This window comes from Apis florea, unplaced genomic scaffold (assembly GCF_048593485.1).
Source record: "Apis florea isolate Af1SG1 unplaced genomic scaffold, ASM4859348v1 contig_37_pilon, whole genome shotgun sequence".
In the NCBI taxonomy this organism is placed as follows: domain Eukaryota; kingdom Metazoa; phylum Arthropoda; class Insecta; order Hymenoptera; family Apidae; genus Apis; species Apis florea.
The window spans coordinates 2,920,353-2,942,481 of NW_028256861.1; the positions used below are offsets into that span (position 1 = coordinate 2,920,353).

The 22,129-nt window shown below is 23.3% G+C and overlaps 5 protein-coding genes and 2 long non-coding RNA genes across 15 annotated transcripts; 4 read left to right on the plus strand and 3 right to left on the minus strand.

Annotated features, from left to right (window-relative positions):
- The first annotated feature begins 6 nt into the window (after nucleotides 1–6).
- On the plus strand, nucleotides 7–832 carry mRpL20 (mitochondrial ribosomal protein L20). The gene is made up of 3 exons (XM_003691111.3): nucleotides 7–303; nucleotides 377–487; nucleotides 550–832. Exons 1-3 carry the CDS (start codon nucleotides 217–219, stop codon nucleotides 805–807), a joined length of 456 nt encoding a protein of 151 aa, XP_003691159.1. The 5' UTR covers nucleotides 7–216; the 3' UTR covers nucleotides 808–832.
- A 2-nt stretch (nucleotides 833–834) lies between these two features.
- Tpi (triose phosphate isomerase) lies at nucleotides 835–3,354 on the minus strand. The gene is made up of 4 exons (XM_003691109.3): nucleotides 3,150–3,354; nucleotides 2,111–2,421; nucleotides 1,621–1,874; nucleotides 835–1,487 (listed from the first exon to the last, which is right to left on the minus strand). Exons 2-4 carry the CDS (start codon nucleotides 2,217–2,219, stop codon nucleotides 1,107–1,109), a joined length of 744 nt encoding a protein of 247 aa, XP_003691157.1. The 5' UTR covers nucleotides 2,220–2,421; nucleotides 3,150–3,354; the 3' UTR covers nucleotides 835–1,106.
- LOC100865815 (INO80 complex subunit C) lies at nucleotides 2,356–5,896 on the plus strand. 6 transcript variants are annotated; one of them, XM_086916145.1, is made up of 5 exons: nucleotides 4,769–4,874; nucleotides 4,948–4,978; nucleotides 5,048–5,153; nucleotides 5,436–5,503; nucleotides 5,586–5,896. In XM_086916145.1, the coding sequence occupies exons 1-5, from the start codon at nucleotides 4,867–4,869 to the stop codon at nucleotides 5,715–5,717; spliced, it is 345 nt and encodes a 114-aa protein (XP_086772271.1). In that variant the 5' UTR covers nucleotides 4,769–4,866; the 3' UTR covers nucleotides 5,718–5,896. The 6 variants fall into 6 exon arrangements, with proteins under 6 accessions (XP_086772267.1, XP_086772270.1, XP_086772268.1 ...); XM_086916141.1 differs by lacking the exon at nucleotides 4,769–4,874 and adding an exon at nucleotides 2,356–2,857 and having other exon boundaries at nucleotides 4,948–5,153; XM_086916144.1 differs by lacking the exons at nucleotides 4,769–4,874; nucleotides 4,948–4,978 and adding an exon at nucleotides 2,369–2,857.
- Nucleotides 3,359–4,931, plus strand: LOC105737427 (uncharacterized). Its single transcript, XR_015294770.1, has 2 exons — nucleotides 3,359–4,552; nucleotides 4,618–4,931. It is a non-coding gene; the product is annotated as an uncharacterized LOC105737427 (long non-coding RNA).
- LOC147656295 (uncharacterized) lies at nucleotides 3,507–4,437 on the plus strand. Its single transcript, XM_086916135.1, has one exon. It carries the CDS (start codon nucleotides 3,507–3,509, stop codon nucleotides 4,338–4,340), a length of 834 nt encoding a protein of 277 aa, XP_086772261.1. The 3' UTR covers nucleotides 4,341–4,437.
- p23 (cytosolic prostaglandin E synthase) lies at nucleotides 5,561–22,044 on the minus strand. 4 transcript variants are annotated; one of them, XM_086916137.1, is made up of 4 exons: nucleotides 21,899–22,035; nucleotides 7,938–8,157; nucleotides 6,602–6,983; nucleotides 5,561–6,488 (listed from the first exon to the last, which is right to left on the minus strand). In XM_086916137.1, exons 2-4 carry the CDS (start codon nucleotides 7,952–7,954, stop codon nucleotides 6,357–6,359), a joined length of 531 nt encoding a protein of 176 aa, XP_086772263.1. In that variant the 5' UTR covers nucleotides 7,955–8,157; nucleotides 21,899–22,035; the 3' UTR covers nucleotides 5,561–6,356. The 4 variants fall into 4 exon arrangements, with proteins under 4 accessions (XP_086772263.1, XP_086772262.1, XP_086772264.1 ...); XM_086916136.1 differs by lacking the exon at nucleotides 21,899–22,035 and adding an exon at nucleotides 8,885–9,169; XM_086916138.1 differs by lacking the exon at nucleotides 7,938–8,157 and having other exon boundaries at nucleotides 21,899–22,044.
- Nucleotides 20,092–21,224, minus strand: LOC147656296 (uncharacterized). Its single transcript, XR_015294772.1, has 2 exons — nucleotides 20,930–21,224; nucleotides 20,092–20,850 (listed from the first exon to the last, which is right to left on the minus strand). It is a non-coding gene; the product is annotated as an uncharacterized LOC147656296 (long non-coding RNA).
- Nucleotides 22,045–22,129: the final 85 nt, after the last annotated feature.

Sequence of the window (22,129 nt, forward strand, 5' to 3'; positions counted from 1 at the left end):
AACTTTAGTTAGGTATATATATATATATATATATATACATATAAGTAACTATTTTACAATATAGTGTGTTTTAAATATTGAAATTGGGGATTTTATAAATTAATATTAGGTTATGTGGTTGCATATTGTAGTGCGCTATATTTATGAAAATAAAAATTATATATAAATATCATATAAACATTTGATTTTTATTATTTATTTAAATTTAAAAGAAAAATGGTATTTTTAACTGCACAGTTATTTGTGAGATGTCGAGGTCCTGATGAATTCTGGCGTAAACGACAAATATTCAAACTTGCTGCGGTAAATATACAACATTATTCAAATGAAAAAAATTATGCAAAATAAAATTTTAATTATAATAAAAATTTTCCAGCATTATATTGGAAGGAGAAGAAATTGCTATAGCTTAACTATTAAAAGTGTACATAGAGCATTGCAATTTTCTACAAAAGGAAGAAAGCTTAAAAAACAAGATATGAGAGAGGTATTATGCAAGAAAAATTTTCTTTAAAATATTATATAATTAATCTTTTCTTTTTCATATAGCTTTGGGAAACTAGAATAGATGCTGCTACAAATGAACATGGTATTGGTTTAAAAGTGCTATTAGAAGGATTAAGTAGATGTAATGTATTATTAAATCGCAAATCATTAGCAATTTTGGCTATTTGGGAACCACGAACATTTAAATGTTTATCTGATATTGCATGTGCAAAGGCAAAACTTGGAGGTGATCCAAAAGTTGCCAATAATTCTATGCCTGAAAATGTTATGATTGAAAGATTAGTTGATGAATTAGATTAAAAGGTTAAATAAATCATGAAACTTACATTTTGTTGTAACATTTATTGAATTATTAATGATTATGTATTTACAACAAGCATATGTTTTTTAAGAATAGAAGAATGAAATATATATTTTATTGTTAATTATAGGATAATAACTCTTCATTGCAGCAACATGACATAAAACTTTCTCTATACAAACAACAAGAAAATATTTATAAATTAATTCTTACTTATTTTATACTTATTATAATATACACATTCTTAGAGTGTATATTAATTTAAAGAATAATATTCTTATATAAAGAATATTTCATCTCACTGCTTAGCATTAACGATCTGTACAAAATCAGGTTTTAGAGATGCTCCACCAACTAGAAATCCATCAATATCTTTTTCTTTTGCTAAATCTTTTGCATTTCCTGCTGTTACTGAACCTCCATAAATAATTCTAATAGTTTCTGCGACAGTTTGATTAACATTTTTAGAAAACCAATTTCTTAATTTTTCATGAACCTCTTGAGCTTGTTGTGGCGTGGCTGTTTTACCCGTTCCAATTGCCCAAACTGGTTCATAAGCAACAACTACATTATCCCATGACTTGATCTTATTTGCAATAGCCTTCGTCTGTCTAAAAACTACTTCCTCTGTTTTACCAGCTTCTCTTTCTTCCAATTTTTCGCCAATACATGCAATTACCTTTATTAAATACATACACATATTGATATTTATTAATTTTTAAATTTTATATATATATATATTTTGATTACATATAAAGAATTCTATAATTGTAGTTTGAATAATAATATTTTTAAAATAATTAATATTTTACCTTTAGTCCACTTTCTAAAGCATGGGCTACTTTTTCTGCTATTAATTCATCATTTTCACCAAAAATATTTCTACGTTCAGAATGACCAAGAATTACCCATGGGATTCCATTGTCCAAAAGCATAGCAGGACTTATTTCTCCAGTAAATGCTCCTTTTGCAACTTTATATGTATTTTGTCCAGCAACACTAATATTATTGGGTAATATATTCTTGGCATATGTTAAATATATAGATGGTACTCCAACAACAACCTCTGATATAATTATGATATAATATAATTATGTACTTTAATTTTAATATATTTACTTTATTAATTATAATGAAATATATTGCTTAGTATTTGAATATATTATTATAAGATTATAATTATTATATTAATATTATAATGAATAATGAATTATTCATGAACAATTAATGTTATGAATAAAATAATAAAAGAATATAGATTAAAAACATAGAAAAATAATAAAATTCAAAGAAAAAACATACCAACATTTGAATCGAGTGGACCTTTTTTTAAAAAACTCACAATATCATTTATTTCACTTTTGGTACCATTCATTTTCCAATTGCCACCAACAAAAAATTTACGACCCATGGCCTTAGAGTATATTGATACGAGTAAACTATTAATAGTAATAAATTTGCAAGTTATTTGCAAATCTGAAACAAATTTTCAAAATATTCTTTCGACCTTCAACAATGCAGAAGGTGAATTTAGTCACGTTTCTTCCAACCCGATTTTATGAAATCCCCACCATTCTCGGTTTACTCCCCTCTCTTTTTTACGAACTCTAGTACTTTAATCAAATAATTTAAAATAATTATTTTATTTGCAAAAAGAAAATTATTTGTGTTAAATATATTTTTTCATAAATAAGTATATTTCAAAATTTTATAAATCTTAATAATCTTTTGTATAATTTTATAATCAAAAAAAGATTTTTAATTTGAATTTAATTATAATTTGAATATTATAAATTTAATGAATTAAAATTTAAAAAATGATAAATTTGATGAAATAATTAAATATTAAAATCATTTTAAAATTTTAAAATCAAATAAAATAAAATATATCATAAAATTAATAAATAAATTATATTATATAAAGTTTAAAGATATTATTAAATTAAGTTTTTATTTATTAAACATTGAAAAGTAATAATTTATAGCATATTTAACATTCAACTTATGTATATAGTAATCGATTTGAAACAATGTGTTGGTCTATTAATGGTGAGTAATAAATAGAGATTATATTAGAGATTATATTTAAAATCATAAAAAATGACTTATTTTAATGTGAGAAATAAATTTAATAAGATCAATATTTATAAATGATTTATAAATAATGTGATGTATGATATATCATCATAATTGGATTCAAATAAATATATTTCATTTTAAAGGTTATGAAATTTTTTAATTAAATTAGTTAATTAATTTTTAAGTTATTTTTAATAAAATTGATGATATTTGTTGTTCGTGATTATTTATTATAACGGAATAAAATATGGGGTATACTTACTATATTTGATGAATTCTTTATTTAAGATCCTTTTTTGATACAATTTAACAAAATTGCAAAAAAAGAAACGCATGTTAACAAAAAACTTTGAACATTATTTTTTAATTATTATTATACACTATATTCTTATTACTTGTGAAATTTAAATTATTAAATTAATAAAAGTAATTATGCTGTTTATTATTATGAAGTTGAATAAAGAAACAATTGCATAAGTTTGTTTATAATGATTTGTCAATGTTTATATAACACAAAAATTAGGATTTTATATTTTATTATACATATTATTTTAAAATATTTATCTATTAATTTTAGTTAATATCATAAATATAATTTTTAAATTCAAAGATTTGTGACATGTTTAAAATGTCAAAGTTTAATATGGATAAATTTATACATACATTTATCCAAAACTTAGGTTTAAGAATTGAGTCTTGTACTTACAAGAAATTCAACAAAATTGCATTTATGACGAATATAGATAAATCTTATACATTAAAACAACTATATCCTGCAGAAGAAATAAAAGAAGTTAATATGCAACAAGATTTGGATTTTTCCACAGAAAAAAATATAAAATATTTTATGGAAAAACATGCTAATCTCTTTGATAAACTTATCTATTTAAATAACACACAAATTTTAAACTCCCATTTAAAAAATATTAATTCAAAGATTCTTCAGAAAATAAAAACAAAAAGAAAATATAATGGAATTATAAAAAAGGGGGAACTCAAAACACATAACAAAATTATAATTTGTAATAAGAAACTAAAAACAAATTTAGCGAATAAATTAAATGGATCAAAATACAATTTACCATCATCTATAACATGGAAACAAAAATATATAAATTCCCATAATTGCAAAAAAAATAAATTTAAAAAAGTTACAATATTTGAAAATTCTAAACTATTTTGTTATAATACAAGTACACATGATTATCAGAAAAGTAATGACATTTCAATGGATAACGATGAAAAAACTTTTCTTAAACACAATTTAACAAATATTATGATAAATTTTACAAAAAAAGAGATAGAAATGACTGAAAAATTGTTATTATTGTATATAAAAGATGTAGAATATATAAAAAGAAATATTCAAGTTACCCTACACATAACAAAGGTTATACAGTACATATATATATATTTTTTATTTTTATTTAAAGTATTTTTTCAATTATTTTAACTTATTACCTATTATATTAACTATACCCAGAATTCAAAATTTAATTATGATACAAAGAATCGAATAGAATATAATCAATTACTTTGTCATCATGCAATTCTATGTTTAATTGAACCAAGTAAAAAAGGTGCTGTTTTAATTGAAGATAATTTACCAGTTATTATTAAAAAATACCTTATGCATGGATACAAATACCATTTTGATTTTCAGAGGTATTTTATTTAAAAGAAATATTATATAAGTATTAGGATTTGAATGGATAAAATATTCTTTTTAGGAGTTCAAAGAGTTATTATACAGCTGTACTTATTTTGAGTCAATCAGCTAAAGTTCTGGTTAAACATATAAACACAACTATGATGCATACAATTTGTGGTATATTAGGATGTGATGTGCAAGAAATATTAGTCTTATATAATCCAAGAGAAAAATGATTCTAAATATTATTTCTAAATATTAATTTTATAAAAAAAAATCTATAAATATATATTTAATATAATATACTGAATAAATATAAATTTATTAAATGATAATGTAATCTTTATGTAATTAATCTCAATAAATATCAAAAGTTATATATATCCATTAAAATATATTTTTTTTATAGGAGATTTATATTTTATATGAGAGGAAAAATGGTAAATGAAGAAATAGTGGAATTTAATAAAAAACCACAACCAATTTTTAAAAATCCAATTTTTCAACAGAAATTTCGATCTACTAGTACCACTGGAAAAAAACGAACTTGGCGCTCATTAAAACAAGTCTTAGCTCAAGAACGCACTTTACCATGGCTTCCAGAAGTAGTGCATTGTATGATTTATTTATTTTAATATTACATATATAAATCTAGATTGATTTAAATAATTCAAGAACAAAAAATTTTTAGTATAATTATAAGTATATACAAAATTTATATATTTAGTATTATGTTTAAATGTAATTCATTTTATAACTTTTTTGTACGTGCACATCAAAATTTAGTATCAGATGTAAAATTTTACTAAAATATATACAGTAAATATATAATAATAAATATTAAATTTTTTCATTGAAATATAATATATGAATATTATATTACTTGAAAAATTTTAGATAGTTCTATTAATGCACCGCCAAGCTTCAGACCAGCAAAAAAGTATTCGGATATTTCTGGATTACCCGTAAGCGATTTTTTACATTTATATATGATTGGTTATAGGATTAAAATATAAAACAAATATATAAATTATATTTATTTTACAGTCACGATATACAGATCCACAAACTAAATTATACTATGCAACTGCAGAAGAATTTGCAACAGTTCGAAGTCTACCAATGGATATAACTGCTGGATATCTAGCGTTGCGCGGTGCCTCCAGTATTGTTGGATAAAATAAATGAGAATTTTATTTTCTATAATTTCCTTATATTTAAATAATATAGAACACGGATATTTTATTTTGTAATTATATCATACTTATTGTAGAATAACGAAATAGGTGTAAATCTGTAAATTAATTATAAGGCTGCAAATGTAAACAAAAATAAATCGAATTTATAAAGAGACAAAATAAGACTATTTTCAATAAAAATTGTTTTTTTTTTATACATACATACATTGTATGTACTAAGTTCTTTTAATGGGATTTTCTGAAATAAACAATTCCACAAAAAATTTAGGTCATTTTCATTATTTTATCTCCTTCATATTATACACAAGTAATTATTATTAAAAAAGGATTGTTCATTATAACTTAGCATATGAATTACGAAGTAAAGAAGGATTGGAAAATCTTTAAAAAGAATATTACTGTTTTTTTTTTCTCTTGACCACTGTATTCTGTTATGTTGACAATTTCTTGTGCACCTTATTTGTCTGCTACTGCAATGTGGGCCATTAGCAAATTTAATGAAAATACAAATAGCATGGCCTACTGAAATATTGCCTGATGGTGCACTTAGGTCGCCATTTGTTTTTTGTATGTTTTACTTTTTTAATGAAGATTATTTTAAAGTAGCATCATAATATTTTCATTCAAGCAGGTCAGGTAAATCATCATCGTCACTATCCATTCCTTCACCTTCATCTCCTAGTTCGTCTAAATCATCAAAGTTTGGTTTACTGTCTCCAGATCCTCCTAGACCACCCATCTGTCGCATCATCTTTAAATAATAGCACAAATTTAGATTATAAAATTGATTCTTTCAAAATAATATATTTAAATAAATACTTTAAATATAATTAATTCTATTTTTTTAATTTAATAGTATCTTACTTCTTCCAAATCATGACTACTTCCTTCCATGCCACCTTCATCATCGCTATCATCTTCATCCTTCCATTTGTTAAAATCACTTTTTAACCAATGGGCTTTCGTCTTTTCTTTTGTTAATCTTGGCCAATATGGACCTTCTTCTTTTTTAAAAAGAACTAATTCTAAAGTCCTTCCTCTTAAATTTTGAATTGTTCTATTTGGGGTAATTTCTTCATATAGGTTAATTGTTACTTCATGCATTTTTTGTTCTGTTCCACCTATTCCTTTAAAATATATCATTTGTGGTTCGATGTTAATAATAGGATCTTTGCAATCTTCTAGACAGATAGTAACAAATAAAATATCTTTTCTCTGAGCCCACATAACAGGCGGGGGAGGCAATCTGAAAAATTTTCAAACAGTCAATAACTTTATATAATATATAAATTAAATTATATATTATAAAATATTAATTAAAAAAACATTAAAATAAAGAATCAAATGATAAAAAATAATATTTATATATTATAATTTTACATTAATTATTATTTGTCAGTTATATTGTTCACTTATTACTATTTATAGTACTTTTGTATAATGTATACATGAAATATATTTACAATAAATTTATAATAATATTACAGAGATTAGATTACAGAGATATTAGAATATTAATTATATTTCTATATAATCATTAATATATAATAATCTATATAATAATTAATTTCTAATGTATAATTTATGTAAAAAATAACATGCGATGTTTAATAAAATCCAGACATTAAAGAGATATTGAAATATATGTAAAATAATTGTAAAATGTAAGTAAAGGTTAGAAACAAAGCTCTATGGTTTCCAATTAAAACCGCTAGTCATTATAGATGAAATGATGTTATTTTTATAAATGAATTGTGAAAAATAAAAATGATATAAAATTATTGGATACAATTTAATGAAGTATAAAAAAAAATAATATACTTTTTGCATTTTAAATATATAGTCAATTATTTAGAAATACAAGTTATTAAAAAATAGTATTGTTACTCAATTATCTAAAAATAAAAAAAAATATAATAAAGCTAATTAATAGAGTGATCATTCTTAAAAATTAACAAAAACAATATATTTTAAATTAAGAAAAAAGAGATAAAACAATTTCTTGTGATTCTTTTCCAGAAATTTCGAGAATCAATAAAGCCATCTTTACAATATGGCGGTGTTTCGAAAGCCACGGGGCGGTATTCAAGCTCATTTCATGAATATCTATTATTATTTTTATAATAATACTAATAAGAAGGAATTTCAAGATCAAGGAACATATTCGAAAAAAATTTTATGTGATTTCTTATATACTTACTGGCCTTCTTGAGTCATATTCGAGAGCTTCGTTCCGCAAGAAGCAAACAAACACAGAGCACTTACGTATCGCGCCGTAGACCTCTGATTCGAGAGTGTTTCGAGATTCAACTATCGATCAAACAAGATGGCGATTGGTTACTTTTGTCGATGTTGAATTCTCTTGTTTCCGGAATCGAATTTTGAAAAGTTTTGCTCATATATTTTTAAACATGTAATTTCTAATATTAAAAGTAAATTTAATGTTATTAGTGCAGTTATTTACTATATATAAAAATATTTATTTAAATAATTTTTAACATAAAACATATTTAAAGATATTTATATACTTTTGTACTTATACAGACATTAAAATAACTAGATATTCGATTATAGTGTAAACTAGTAAATATTCGACAATTATATGAATGATAGTTAAAATTAATTTTTTAAAATATTTCTATAAATAAATCAATCAGATGTTACAAAAAAATAAAAATTGAAAAAAGTTTATTTTCATTTTTTATTTATTATGTAAAGAAAATTTTTTATTTACTTGGTTATTATTAATTTCGTATGTTAATAATAATTTCGTATTAAAAGTCATAAATAATAAATGTGATAAATACATATATTAATTATATATATATATAAATAAAAATATAAATTTATTTATATTAAGATTATATATAAATATATATTTCGATTATTTATGAAAAATTATTTTTTCGCAAGCAGATATATAAAATGATTTATGATTACTAAAACATATAAATTTAAAAAAAGAATTGACTAGATAAGACAGAAAAGAGAGAGAGAGAGAGAGAGAGAGAGAGAGAGAGAGAGAGAGAGAGAGAGACAGAGAAAGAGAGAATAGGGAAGAAAAGCGAAGGGAAAAGAGAGCAAAAAGAGAGAGCCTTTGCATTAGATTGTAGGTCAGTGCGACAAAAGAGGAGGGGAAGATACTACCTTTCTTGCCGTAACCGTGGCCATAAACTAACAGGACATACACACTGTATATCAGTCTTTCTTTCGCAGCTCTGACTCGTCCTGTTTGTCAGTTTTGCAGGTGGTTGTTTTTGCATAAATGTGTTTTCAATGATATTCGCAGCTTTAATACTTTCTTACAATTTTTGTGTGAAGTTCGTAATTTTTAATTTTCGATTATTTTTTTGATCAATTTCCAATTTGTCATCATATAGTAATTTGATCAATTTCCAATTCGTTTTTGTTAATCTATAAGAAGTTATTGACAGACGCGCGTGCGCATGTATGCATCACACTCAATGGATACCTCGAGAAGTTGCAGTCGAAATAACGGAGATCGACAATGAAACCGTGACTTTCTACGATCTGTGCAACTTGTTGCTTCGGAATTAACACTATGTCGACCAGTTCTCTTTTTTATAAGGATAAATACGTGGTAAGTGTTATTCTTTTCTATTTTTTATATGTACTTATATTTATATATAAAATTTGAAATAATTTGTATTACTCTGTTCATTATATAGATATATTTTTATATATTATTAAATAAAAAAAAATACTGTTTAATACTGTTTTATAAAAATTTCTCTCTATATGAATATATAAATTATTTACTTATTGTATACGCTTTCTTGATCGTTGATATCGTCATGCATCGTTGAGTTTTAACTCGCAATGAAAAATTTAACACAATGTTCGTTTATACGATATATTATCCATGAAATTATGTGTATTAAATGATAGATTGAAATGTATTCATTTATTTATATATATATATATATATATATTTTCTTAGATTTTTTAAATTTTATTTAAATTTTTAAATTATATTAAATATATTTTTAAATATACATATTAATTAAGAATTTATGCGGAAATATGTTTATTAGACGCGAATGGATTTTGATAAAATTTTAATTATAAAAAATGCAAAAAAAAATATAAATAATATGATTTTTATAATAATTGTTATAGAATAAACTGTAATATTTGTTTATTAATTTATAATTTGACAAGTATTATTTATAGTTTAGCAACATTTCTTGTGAGGAAATGAAAAATAGAAGAAAATAAGTGTTTGTCATACACGAAGAATTATTATACTATGCGTAATTATACTAATGCGTAATTCTTTCATTATACAAAAATCATGTAAAAATAACAATGTATTGATGAGATCGTGTATCATGCATTTTATAAAATGCATTTATAAAATGCGTAGTTAATGGATAAAATAATCAAAAATGATGAAAGAAAGAAAACAAATAAAAAAAGAGTTTTTTTTTTATATAATACAAAAAATTTTTATTTTGTGTTTTATAAATTTCTTTCCTAATAAAATCTTTATTATTTTCATTTTAGATAATAATATAATATAATAAAACTGATCGATTTTTGTTTAATAACGATTTTTGTTTGTTCAATTTATTAGGAATATTTAAAATGAGCTTACAAATCATGAATTAATATCGATTCTATTTATTTTAATGTAGTTATAAAGAAATAAAATAAATTGGAATAAATTTTAAATTTGTGCTAGTTTTATAAATACGTGATATCATCGCAATAATTTTCAATACAAGAAGTTTCATCTGAACGATACATATTTGGTGATAACCCTGAATTGGCAAAACATGAAATTAACACAGTCAACGAACGGCATTGAAATTTAGTTACCAAGTGAATGTTAAACCGTATTGTTCTAGTTATTCTTATCCTAGATTCTATAAATCTTATCATTATCGCTGATATGATCAAATGAAAAATATCTTTTCCGTTCGTTTTATCACTAAAGGCGAACATTTAAAGATGAATTCGTTGTTTCATTTCGCAAGATATAGTTATATTAAAAGTAAAACAAAAGCCACGAGATTAAGCTATTAAATATATATATATATATATATATATATAAAATATATTTTAAAATAATAATATTTGATATAATATTTAATAATACAATATTCGATATGTGACAAACTGAAAATCAATATATGTTATTATATAATAGAATAGAATAGAATAATAATAGAAAATTAAACTATTTTAAATTAGTAGTCTGATATAAATCCGGCACAAATTATTTCAATATATCACATAGTTACATATAAAGCCATTATACAAAGAAATTTATTTTTTTCTTAAATATCGATTTATATATTATAAATATTAGTTTAGTAAAATGTTTTACATGTAATGTACATCACATATTCAAAGCGCTATATAAAAATAAACATGCATTGAACGATCGATTCCTAATTTCGATTTCATTAGATAGTTAAGAGATCATTGTATGCATAAACGTTTATATTTTGTTACATAATTACCGGTTGAATACAGAGAAGAGAATAGGTTGAGAATGAAAAAAAAAAAAAAAAAAAGAAAAGGTAGGAGTATTCACACGAGAAAGAAGTGAAAGAGGGAAAGGATGGTAGAGTGGAAGGGAGGATCCAGAAGAAGAAAAGTAAGACCAGCGATATATTCTTCGATATAACATATTCAAGTTTCAAAAGATTCGGATGCCAGAATGACCCTCAGGGGTGAAAGTCTTACATCAGAAACATGTATTTTAACTAATATCAATATATTCATAAATCGTTTTATATTTATGATTAATATTTATTTATATCATTTTTAATTATATCTAAAGTTCTGATTACGTTTGTGCAATTCACATTCTCATGAATTAACAAAATCTTGAATAAAAAAATAGTATTTATTCGTTACATTGTTCAAGCTTTTCCAGCGAATATATACATACATATTCAGAAATCATTTCCATCATTAAAATGAAACTCCCTTGGATCAATGAAGAAAATAATTTCGTTATATTAAACATTATATAACATAAATTACTTTAAATAATTGAACTCTTAATTTTTCTTTATCTTTCATTACTTATCATTTTTTATAATCATCATGTTATTAACAAAAAAGTTTGAAAATTTTTTAAACTTGATTTATTTGAAAATGAAGCCTTAATCAAAAAAAAGTTATTCTTCTTTTTTTTTTCTATATATTTTTTTGCATTATAGAATCAGGCGACTGCTTGTATTATGATATCGGAGACATCCTGTATATGTATATACGCAAAAGTATTTGAATGTTCGCTATTAAAATGTTAAGCAATAAAAATATACATTAAACTTGAATGTTTTGAAAATAATATTATAATTATTAATTATTATTAAAATAAAAGTAACATATATATATAAAATTTCAAATAAATATAGTAATATTTATAAAAGTATAAAACACTATATATATATATTACACATTAAATATATAGTGGAGATTCTATGTATTTAAATGTATGTATTATTATTTAAATTTATACAATACATTATATTAATATTTAATTTATTCATTTTTGATTTCAATAACATATGTGAAATAATATTCTTATATTATGAATTAATTATTGTATTTATATTGATAATATTTTATATTTCAATAATTTTCTATAACGTAAATTCTGATAATATAAGTTGCGTTATAATTATTTAATTTTATATCTTACTTATAATCATAAATGTTTAATAGAATTAATATTTAAGCTTTACAATATTTACGATGTATTTATCTATCTTATAATAATTTTTAAAACTTTAAAACTTGAATCTAACGTATTTTTAATGGTTTGATATTTCTATAACAAATGTTCAATTACTTTTATATATATATATATATGTATATGTTTATGATTAGTCATGATTAGAATTGTTAACAATCAGTCTTAAGTTTATAACATATATATTTATATCGTTATATTCCAATATCTATCCAATATTAATCAATCTTTTTTACAATTTTTTTTTATTATTTTTTTTTCTCTATCTTTTTACAATAAAATAAAAAATCGAATTTATTTGAATTTCAGTTATCCGTAATTCGAATGGAAAGAGCCTCGTTCCGGTTGACGAATCATTTCCGCTTGATTCTAGTCGCCATATTATTACGAGACTACCGCTATACGACGAACTTGTATAATAAGTATCGATTGCTACGCGAAACACATATCAATACTGATTATATTTCAAAGCTACAATAGTTCACATTCTTATAAAATACATTTGATATGTTATTTTTATTTCAATTTCGATCGATTTTTATTAATCGTCCTAAATCTGGATTTGAAATTTTATTTTTCTCGATTCCAGATTATCAATGATTCGACATTGAAGCGATTCATAAATGTGATTTATATTTTTCGATTAATTGGAAAATGTAAGTTGCAGATTAAGTTTTATTCGTTTAATTTTTTCGTGACTAAGGAATGAGCATTAAGATAGAAAAGAAAGATATCGAAGGTAAGAATTGTCGAAATCTGGTTTTTTAGATTTGCGAAACTCGAATCCGAAATTTTATTATTAAGTCTCACAAACTTGAAAATTTTTAAAGAAGAGAATTTATTAAAATCTAACCTATAATAGAAGTCTAAAAAACTTCTTTTTTTTTTTTTTTCTAAAAAATATTGATAATTATACAGAAAAAAACATATAGATTTCGATGATCTTGAAACATGTTGTCGAAATCAATATATTAATGAACTTTTTTTCTTATGTATACGTTTTTTTATACATATTGTATATTTGCTAAAAAAGAGACACAATTAAAAAATTTAGAAAAAACGATTTTAAATAATTATAAGAATCGTTATAAGAATATCAAAATGCCAAATTACAAATTTACAATTTAAAAATTCACGTACAGCATTCTACGATAGTTTTTTTTAAATACTAATAAGTCAATAAGGGCAAATTTTGATAAAATATGTCAACTAATTTAAATATTAATAAAAAACTTTTGATACTATATTATTATTGCTATTCTTAATCTTTAATCTATGATTTTAAATTATATTTGTTTCGTAAATAATTAAAATTTTTCTAGATTTCTTTAAACTCAAGTTTGTAAAATTTTTTCTTTTATTCTTTGTCTGTATAAATTATTGTAATAGATACCTACCAATTTATTATAAATTATATAAAATAAATTTATATTATGTATTCGCAATATTTTCATAAATTATTTTTATAAATTATTCTTTATCTTTCGAATTACAAAAATTGTACTTTTAAAACGTTTCAAAGTTCAAAAAATTTCAAAAAGTCCAAATTCTTTTAGTATCAAAGGATTTTCGTGATTTCAAATAGTTTAATTGTTGATGCTAAAAAAAAAAAGGAAAAGAAATAAGAGAATAAAAAAATAAAAAATAGAAAAAATAATGGAAGAAACTACAAATACGAAAACGAAAGAACGAAACGAAGAACTCATGAAGGAATTTAGAGTGACTGTATTCCGTGACACACCCATTGGAAAATATTACGCAGAGTTTGCAACCTACGATTAATGAAATGAGCAGTCTTTTTTATTTTCTCTATTATATCAAAACAGTCGAAGGAAAAAAGAACTACTATATATATATATATGTATTAGTAACATTATAATACAATGTATTCGTTTCCACGCATCGACTAACCTTCGTGTATAAATATTATTTTTGATCAGCCTTCACTCGTATATGTATGCGTATACCTTTCGAAAGAATCACTCTTCATATATGTTGTATGATGTATTTACAATTTACGATGCATCAGTTTCGTTCTTTGCGATAAGTAAAAGAGAAAGTATCTGACCGATGCTAACGTTTGAAAAATGTACTTGTTGAAGGAATAGAAGTTTCAAACACTAGACTTTCCTCGTTATATTCTGCCTTTGTTTTCATTCACTATTCAATCAACCGTACACAAACGTAAAACGACAATGAGCTCGAGCTTTTTTTTTTTTACGCAATTATTAATTTCAAGAACAAGCAAGTTAATAACGATTGTCGACTCATAGTGACAAATTCCGAGAAAAGAAAGATCGATCGATTGGACGAAACGATAAAAATGTACTTTGTTGCGATATACGATATCAAAACGAAAATTCGTCATGTGGATGAAAAAATTGAAACCCAATTAACTAATGTACAATATTTCGTGTATGAAAGAAACGTCACGTCGGATAATATAATGGATGGTTCGATAAGCAAAAGCATGCTTTCGCGATAAATGTATGTTACAATATTATCAGTATGGTTTCGTATGAAATTCGATCTAGTTATTTATTTGCCTTAGTAATTTTTACTAAAGTTTTAGTGACACTATTCAAGTGCGTCGCGTAAAATAGATCGAATCGGCCCGGGAATTATAAAAATATCGATTAGATAGAAAAGAAAAGAAAAAGGAAATGGAAGAATAAAAATGATAAGAGTGTTGTAACATTGAGTCATTAGTTCGCAATGATATAACCTGACAAATATTAAGATTCTACCATCGAAAGAAAATAGTGAATACCAATCGTAGAATGCTTCCTAAATATCTATGGTTATCGGACTGTGTTCATCGAAAAGGCTTTCGAGATCTCGCTGTAAGTAGTCAATTCGCTGTAAGCAGCGAAACAACTTTGCAAGTCCGTACTTTCTTCTCGATTCACCGGATATGAAACACATGTTCGAATTCTCGTAATCGCGTGTTCAGTGACGTTAATCCTTTTTTCTTTTTTTAAGTGTCTTTGTAAGTTATTTTCTCTTCGTAAATGTAGATGTATTTTGAGGATACTTTTTTTTGGATAAAACATGTTCATACAGAATCGAAAAAAATTAGTGATGGAACGATCTTGAAATGCGTTCAATGATCTTTTAGAAAATATTGAAAAAATATACATAAATACATATATATATATATATTGTTTCAGATTAGGATTACTAACTAAACGAAATTTTTGTATGGACATGCGATAAAATGTTTCGTAGTTAGTACAATGATAACGATAATGAAATTTACTAAAAAAAGTACTATAATGATCGTAGAATTTATGATGTAGACAATTGTATTTTAAAAAAGACATGAAGCATGCTTTGAACGTTTTGAGTATTGAATTAGTTGTGGATTCTATTAATATTAATATAAACATTTTCAAAATAATTGTAATTTAGGATTTAGAATTAAAATTAAAATTTAGAATTTTTAAAAATTCTTTTTATAACAAATAATATATAAATAACGGCATTTTGGTGACTTCGCCCGTTATTTGATAAATGCAAAAAGATTAAAAAAAAATATACAGAATATTTTATACAGAATAAATAATATAAGTAGTCAAAAGATAATTCTATAATACCTGTAAAAATAAATTGAAAAATCATGTTTGAAAAGTTTTCAAGTGAATGTAGCTAATTCCTAATTAGATATGAATGGATAAATAGATATCAATAAGAGATTATTTTATATGTAAAATAAATAAAACATAATCTTGTGGCTTAAGTCTTGTTTTTTAAGAAAATAGATATTAAATATACAAGATAATATATATAAAATGTTTTCTCTAAAATTATTGTATCGATTTTTAAATGGTTCACAGGAGAATAATTATATAGGACAGTGATTTACTACAGTATATTAATAATGTCATGAAAGACTTGCAAGTATATTCAAGATTTTTTTATACAAATTAGAAAAAGCAAATAACTATTACTCTAAATAATTTTAACTATTATTTTTTGATATATTATAGAAATCAGCATTTTATATAACATTTTCATATAAAATATACTCAGTAGCCTTAGTTTTCGAGATATTTACAAAAAAGAAAATTGCTATTATATATAGAATTTGGTTTATACATATACATATTCATGATAATATATGTATATATGTGGTCGCTATTTATATGAATAAATTATTACGAAAACAAGTATATAATGATGATGAATCGCTCAAAAATATATTTCCTCATGAATTATAATAAACTTGAAATATTTCAATCCTAACCTGTATCGAGCTTGGACATTTCGCAAAAATTATCACACTGTTATTACTATCTTATCTATAAAGAATTTGAATGAAAATAAAATATAAAACAATTTGAAGTTACCGATATCAATCTCATACTTTTGTAGTATCTATTATTAAAACATCATTACAATTTTGATTACTCAACAGTTAATTTATTTTCGCATTCAACGGATCCGTGTGTATACTCTTCATGGATAGATATTGTAATGTATGGTGATATTAAACTTACCTGTTATACAATCTATGTGCCAATCGTCGTGATATGTTTATATAAATAGTTAATAAATAGGAATTGCTGATTTTGTAATGGATGTAGATGAAATTTTATATAATAATATAGCAATCTTTTTTTGTAAATAAAAAGGCAAATAGTCAGTTATATTTATAGAAAAAATTTTGTTTGAAATATTGATTTGACAATACATGTCAAAATCATCGAAATCGAGAGATAGCTTTTCTGTAATTTTATTTATTTATTTATTTATTTGTATTTATAAGTAAGCAATAAATAAATTAATAATAAAGTTATAATTAAGTAAAATTTTTAAAAAATCTAAAAAATCTATATAAGAATAACAAGTTGGGCAAAATTTGTTTCGCGACATTAAATATTCACGCGTCATTTGTTAATTATTGATGGGAAAAAAGTTATTTTATTTCCATTTGGAAGCTATTTACATATATATATATATATATATTTATTTTTATCATAACGTAAAAAAAACGTAATATGTTTTTTGAATATATTGTATTGTATTATTATATTGTTACACGTTGTTGAATTTTGATAATTTTCTTGTGTTTGCTATGAAATTAAGAAAATTGCTGATATAGAATCTAATTTTTTTCATAGAATTTTCCTTGAGATTCAATTTTTTTTTAAACAGAACAATATATTATATACAATTTCTTTACTCAGATAAATATCATCAAATTTGAAAACATTTACTTAAAATATTTTTATTTTATTCTGTATAATTAAAGAATTATAACGAATAATGTACATAAGAACATATAAAACAAACATGTTCACAATAATAGTAATAAAAATGATAAGTAAAAAATATATCCACACACTTGTTTCTTTTCACAATAACTTTATATAAATAAGTGGTACATAAATAAAAACTTTCGATTAGTTAGTTAAAAAGAATTACAAATACTTTTTTAAAATTTTCAAATTCTTAAATTTCTTATATTATTTTTTGTTATGCATTAAAAATTTTGATGATTTAAAAAAAAATAAGATATATATAAATCAAAATTCAATGAAGCATAATTTTATACAATTTTAATATTATCAATGAATTTGAAAAATGGAAATACATTCTGAGTATTGAAAATTTTGAATTTTATAAATTTCGAGAATTCTGAAATCTCAAGAGTATAGTTTCGGATTTGAATTTTACGAATCTAAAAATTAATAAGTTTCGATCCATTTTTAAAACCACGTTTATATATTAAGCAATTTTTATTTAATAAACTAAATCAACCAACTTCAACAAATCCTATATTTTTAATTAAAAATTAATTCATATGATTTTTATTCAATTGATTTATCAATTGGTGCTTAACCAAAATATGTAAACTTAAAGCCACGTTTATATTAAATAATTTTTAATCGGATCAATTAATAAATAGATGAATTGTATATTCCTGTATGAATAAATCGGAAATCGATTTGATCGACATGAGTTTCTACTTTTTTTTACTTTTACATAAACAACTGTGAATGATTTAAGATTGGTCAACTCATTTGTTCAGTTTTAAAAAGTCTAATATAAACGTACCTTAAGATTTGATTAGACGAACAATTTTATCATTCAGCTGTATTATTCACTTATTTCTTATAATGCATACAATATCTAACGACAAAAACTACAGTAATGCATAAAGCGTCGAATTGTTGTTGCGTTGTGAGCTTGCAACGGTACTGTATTGTTCATGAACATTTAACCTAATAATTATCTTTTGTTCACTTGTATCATTCGTTGTGACACATTTTTACATGTATATTACATCTATAATAGATAGTAGGTCAATGAAATATAGATTGTAATAGAAGTAAGGTTCGATACCGGATGACTAGTAATGTACTTCCGTCTTCCCGTTCACCTCTTAGGCTTCCTTTATTATTTGGTTTCATTCTTTCTCAATTAGTTACACCAAAAGTTTTGTTTTCCTTCCGTCTCGTAAGAACTCATAAAGCTTTTTGTATTTTTATCGGCATTACTTGTTTTAAATGTCTATTATTTCCCATACTTTTATAATTTCTTTTTTCAAAAAATCGTTTTATATTTATTCGTATATTTCTATCTTTTTTTCTTATATATGTTTATTTTTTTTTAAACAAAAAACTTTTTAAGAAAGTTAAATTGAATATAAAATAAATAAAATTAATATAAGTATAAATTAAATTTTTACTTAGTGTCATGATAGTAAGAATGTCCACAGATATGAATAATTTTTTTTTCGCGTAAAAATGATTTTTGTAACGTAAATTAAAGAGATCTCAAGTAAAAGATTCTTAAGAATTTGTGAATCTTTCACAAGAAGATAAGATATATGTATATACACGTTATCATTAGTCATGGTCATATTTCACAGTTCAAAATTGCTTGATCATGATTGTAAGAATGAAAGATCGAAAAATTTATAATTAAAACGAAACTTAAACCATTTATAAAAATGATAAATAATCGAAATTGAGTCTAACATATGATTGTTACTTTGTAAAATGCAATAAATTTTCAATCTGTCTCAAAGTAGAATTATAGAGACAGAAAAGGAAGGATCAGACGAAAAAATTGTGAAGCGAATATTATTTCTTTTACTTTTCCATAAGTAAAAATAAACGAATAAGTGATTAATGAATAATCGAATTTCATTTCAATAATCAAACTAAAAATTTGTTTACTGAGTCATATAAATATATGACTTTTTATATTTGACATTACAAATATGCCGCATCAATAACAATTTCTTTTATAATCACAAATAATGGTATCGTGTTGTGTTTTACAACAAACAGTAGATAACAAAGCAATGTTTAATCTTGTGTCCGGAAATTAATTGTAACTTTTGATTTAAGAAGTAATTGTGAAATATTCCTTTCTAAGATTTAATTTTTTAACCAATCGAGATTATAATATCGACTATCGGCATTAGTTTGAAAATTCTAGTTTGACCAGTTGAATTCCGGCTAGGTGGCAGCCCTAATCATAGGTAAAATCGGAGAAACGTGTTGAACAGGAATAGCTGTCAGCGTTGTTACGTTGTGTAATGTCGCTCAAAAATATGTATATATAATTATTTTTTATAAGATATATTTTTTAATAGTAAAATCATATATAAAAACATTTATAATCATTTTATTCTTTATAATCATTACATTTGTGTAAAGTGAAATATTGTGATAATATGAATTTAATTTTTAAAATATATCGTGTAATAATAAAAAGGATATTATTCATACTGTTCTTTTTGTTAATTCTCTATCTATAATTTTAATATAATATATCATATAATATAATATATTTATAATATATTTTTTAATTGTAAAAAAATTGAGATTCTTTTAAAGCCTTGATGTTAATAATATATGTATTATGTATAAAATTGTTAGCTATACATTAATAAGTCATGTATTGAATTCTTCATCTTTCTAAATACTATCTTTTACTCTATTAACATTATAATCTCTTAACGTGTTATGTAAGAAAATAATATTTCTAATTATTATCCATCGTATATATATCCAAGATATATACGATAAATCAGTGTCCAAATATTTATTAATAATAATAATTATTATTATTATTAATTGATAATATTCTTTGATAAATTAAATACATAAGAAAAGATATGAGCAAGGAAATAGTATTCAAGAAAAATAAAAAAAATTAAAAATATGGATTAATGACAGTATAGGTTATGTAGTATCAATAATACGTAGTCATTCTCACTATTTCTAATGTTGCTAAATGAATACGATTTTTTATATAAGAAATAATCGAATGTCGACATTCTTTTCATTTCACTTATTAACGGTTTATTTCTCATTCTCGTTAAGAATTGAGTAAATCAAAAATATGATAAGACCGGCATTTCCTAGAACAGTTATTTATTTCTCTCAGTTAATAGACACAACGTATTTTCAACATATATTTTCTATCAAGACACTATGTACCGTAATAAGTATATACTTCTATGTAACGCGACAGTATGTGCAAATGCACATCGAACACACGTGCACACCATGTTTCGGTAACGCGTGAGTGTCGCGCGGAAACAAGCTAAATATAAGTCACAAGGAAAAAGAATAATCTCCCGCTTAGAAACTCGCGTTACTTGACTAAACGGCCTACTGCTCTTGCTCGCATTCGATTTGGGGCATTACACGGTGCATATTGCGTATTGCGTATCCGACTACGGCTGTTAGTGCAACTGTGTCTACGGTGTAAAGCGCTTCGTCTCGTTCTTCTATTAACTATTATATGTTATAAACTCGTGTTAACCGATCTCGATTTAATCGATTATTCTCTTTCGATTTTCGAGTTTGCCGAGAGTGTCGATACTATGATTTTTTCGATAATTACAATGTGGAATATTTGATTCTCAATCGTGAATTGCAATTCAAATATATTTTATTTTAAATGAAATTATATAAATCGCCATCGGGAATATTAAATAAAAAAAATAATGATTCGCTTCATGTAAACTATCATGATTTAATTTTCTATTATTTTTTTCTTGATCTTTCAAGTATTTACTTGAGTAAAGTCCATTGATATTAAATATAAAAGGTGAAGCATAAAAAATAAAAAAGATAGAAAAAAAAATTACATAAAATAAATACTTAAGATCGATTATGCAAATAGATATAATTATATGCTTATAAAGTTGTTATCGAACTGTTCAAAAATTAATGTGTTGACAATAAATATTATTTCTAGTGATATCTTAAATAGATTAGTAACGATTTTCTAAAATATTTCCTAAGAATGTTGAATTTAAATGGCTGTAATATATAGAATTCAAAAAACTAACATAAGATCAATTATAATGTTTCATTTCTTGAAAGTGAACCAAGAATATTAGAATGTTATATCATATGAGATGCAATTAACAAAACATAATTAATTTTAAAGAAACATACCTTAAAAACATGTTGTATATTCTATAAATTCTCTCTAAATTAATAAGATATTATATTGTCATATCTTATTAATCATAACAGATTCCAGATTTATAATCCAAATATATGTGTAAAACAACATATAATATAAAAATTTTCTTGATCTTCAAGAATTCTTGATGACCGTGTTTATTTATAGATATATATATTTATTTGTGTATCAACGATACAGATACAAATGATTCGGTTAAA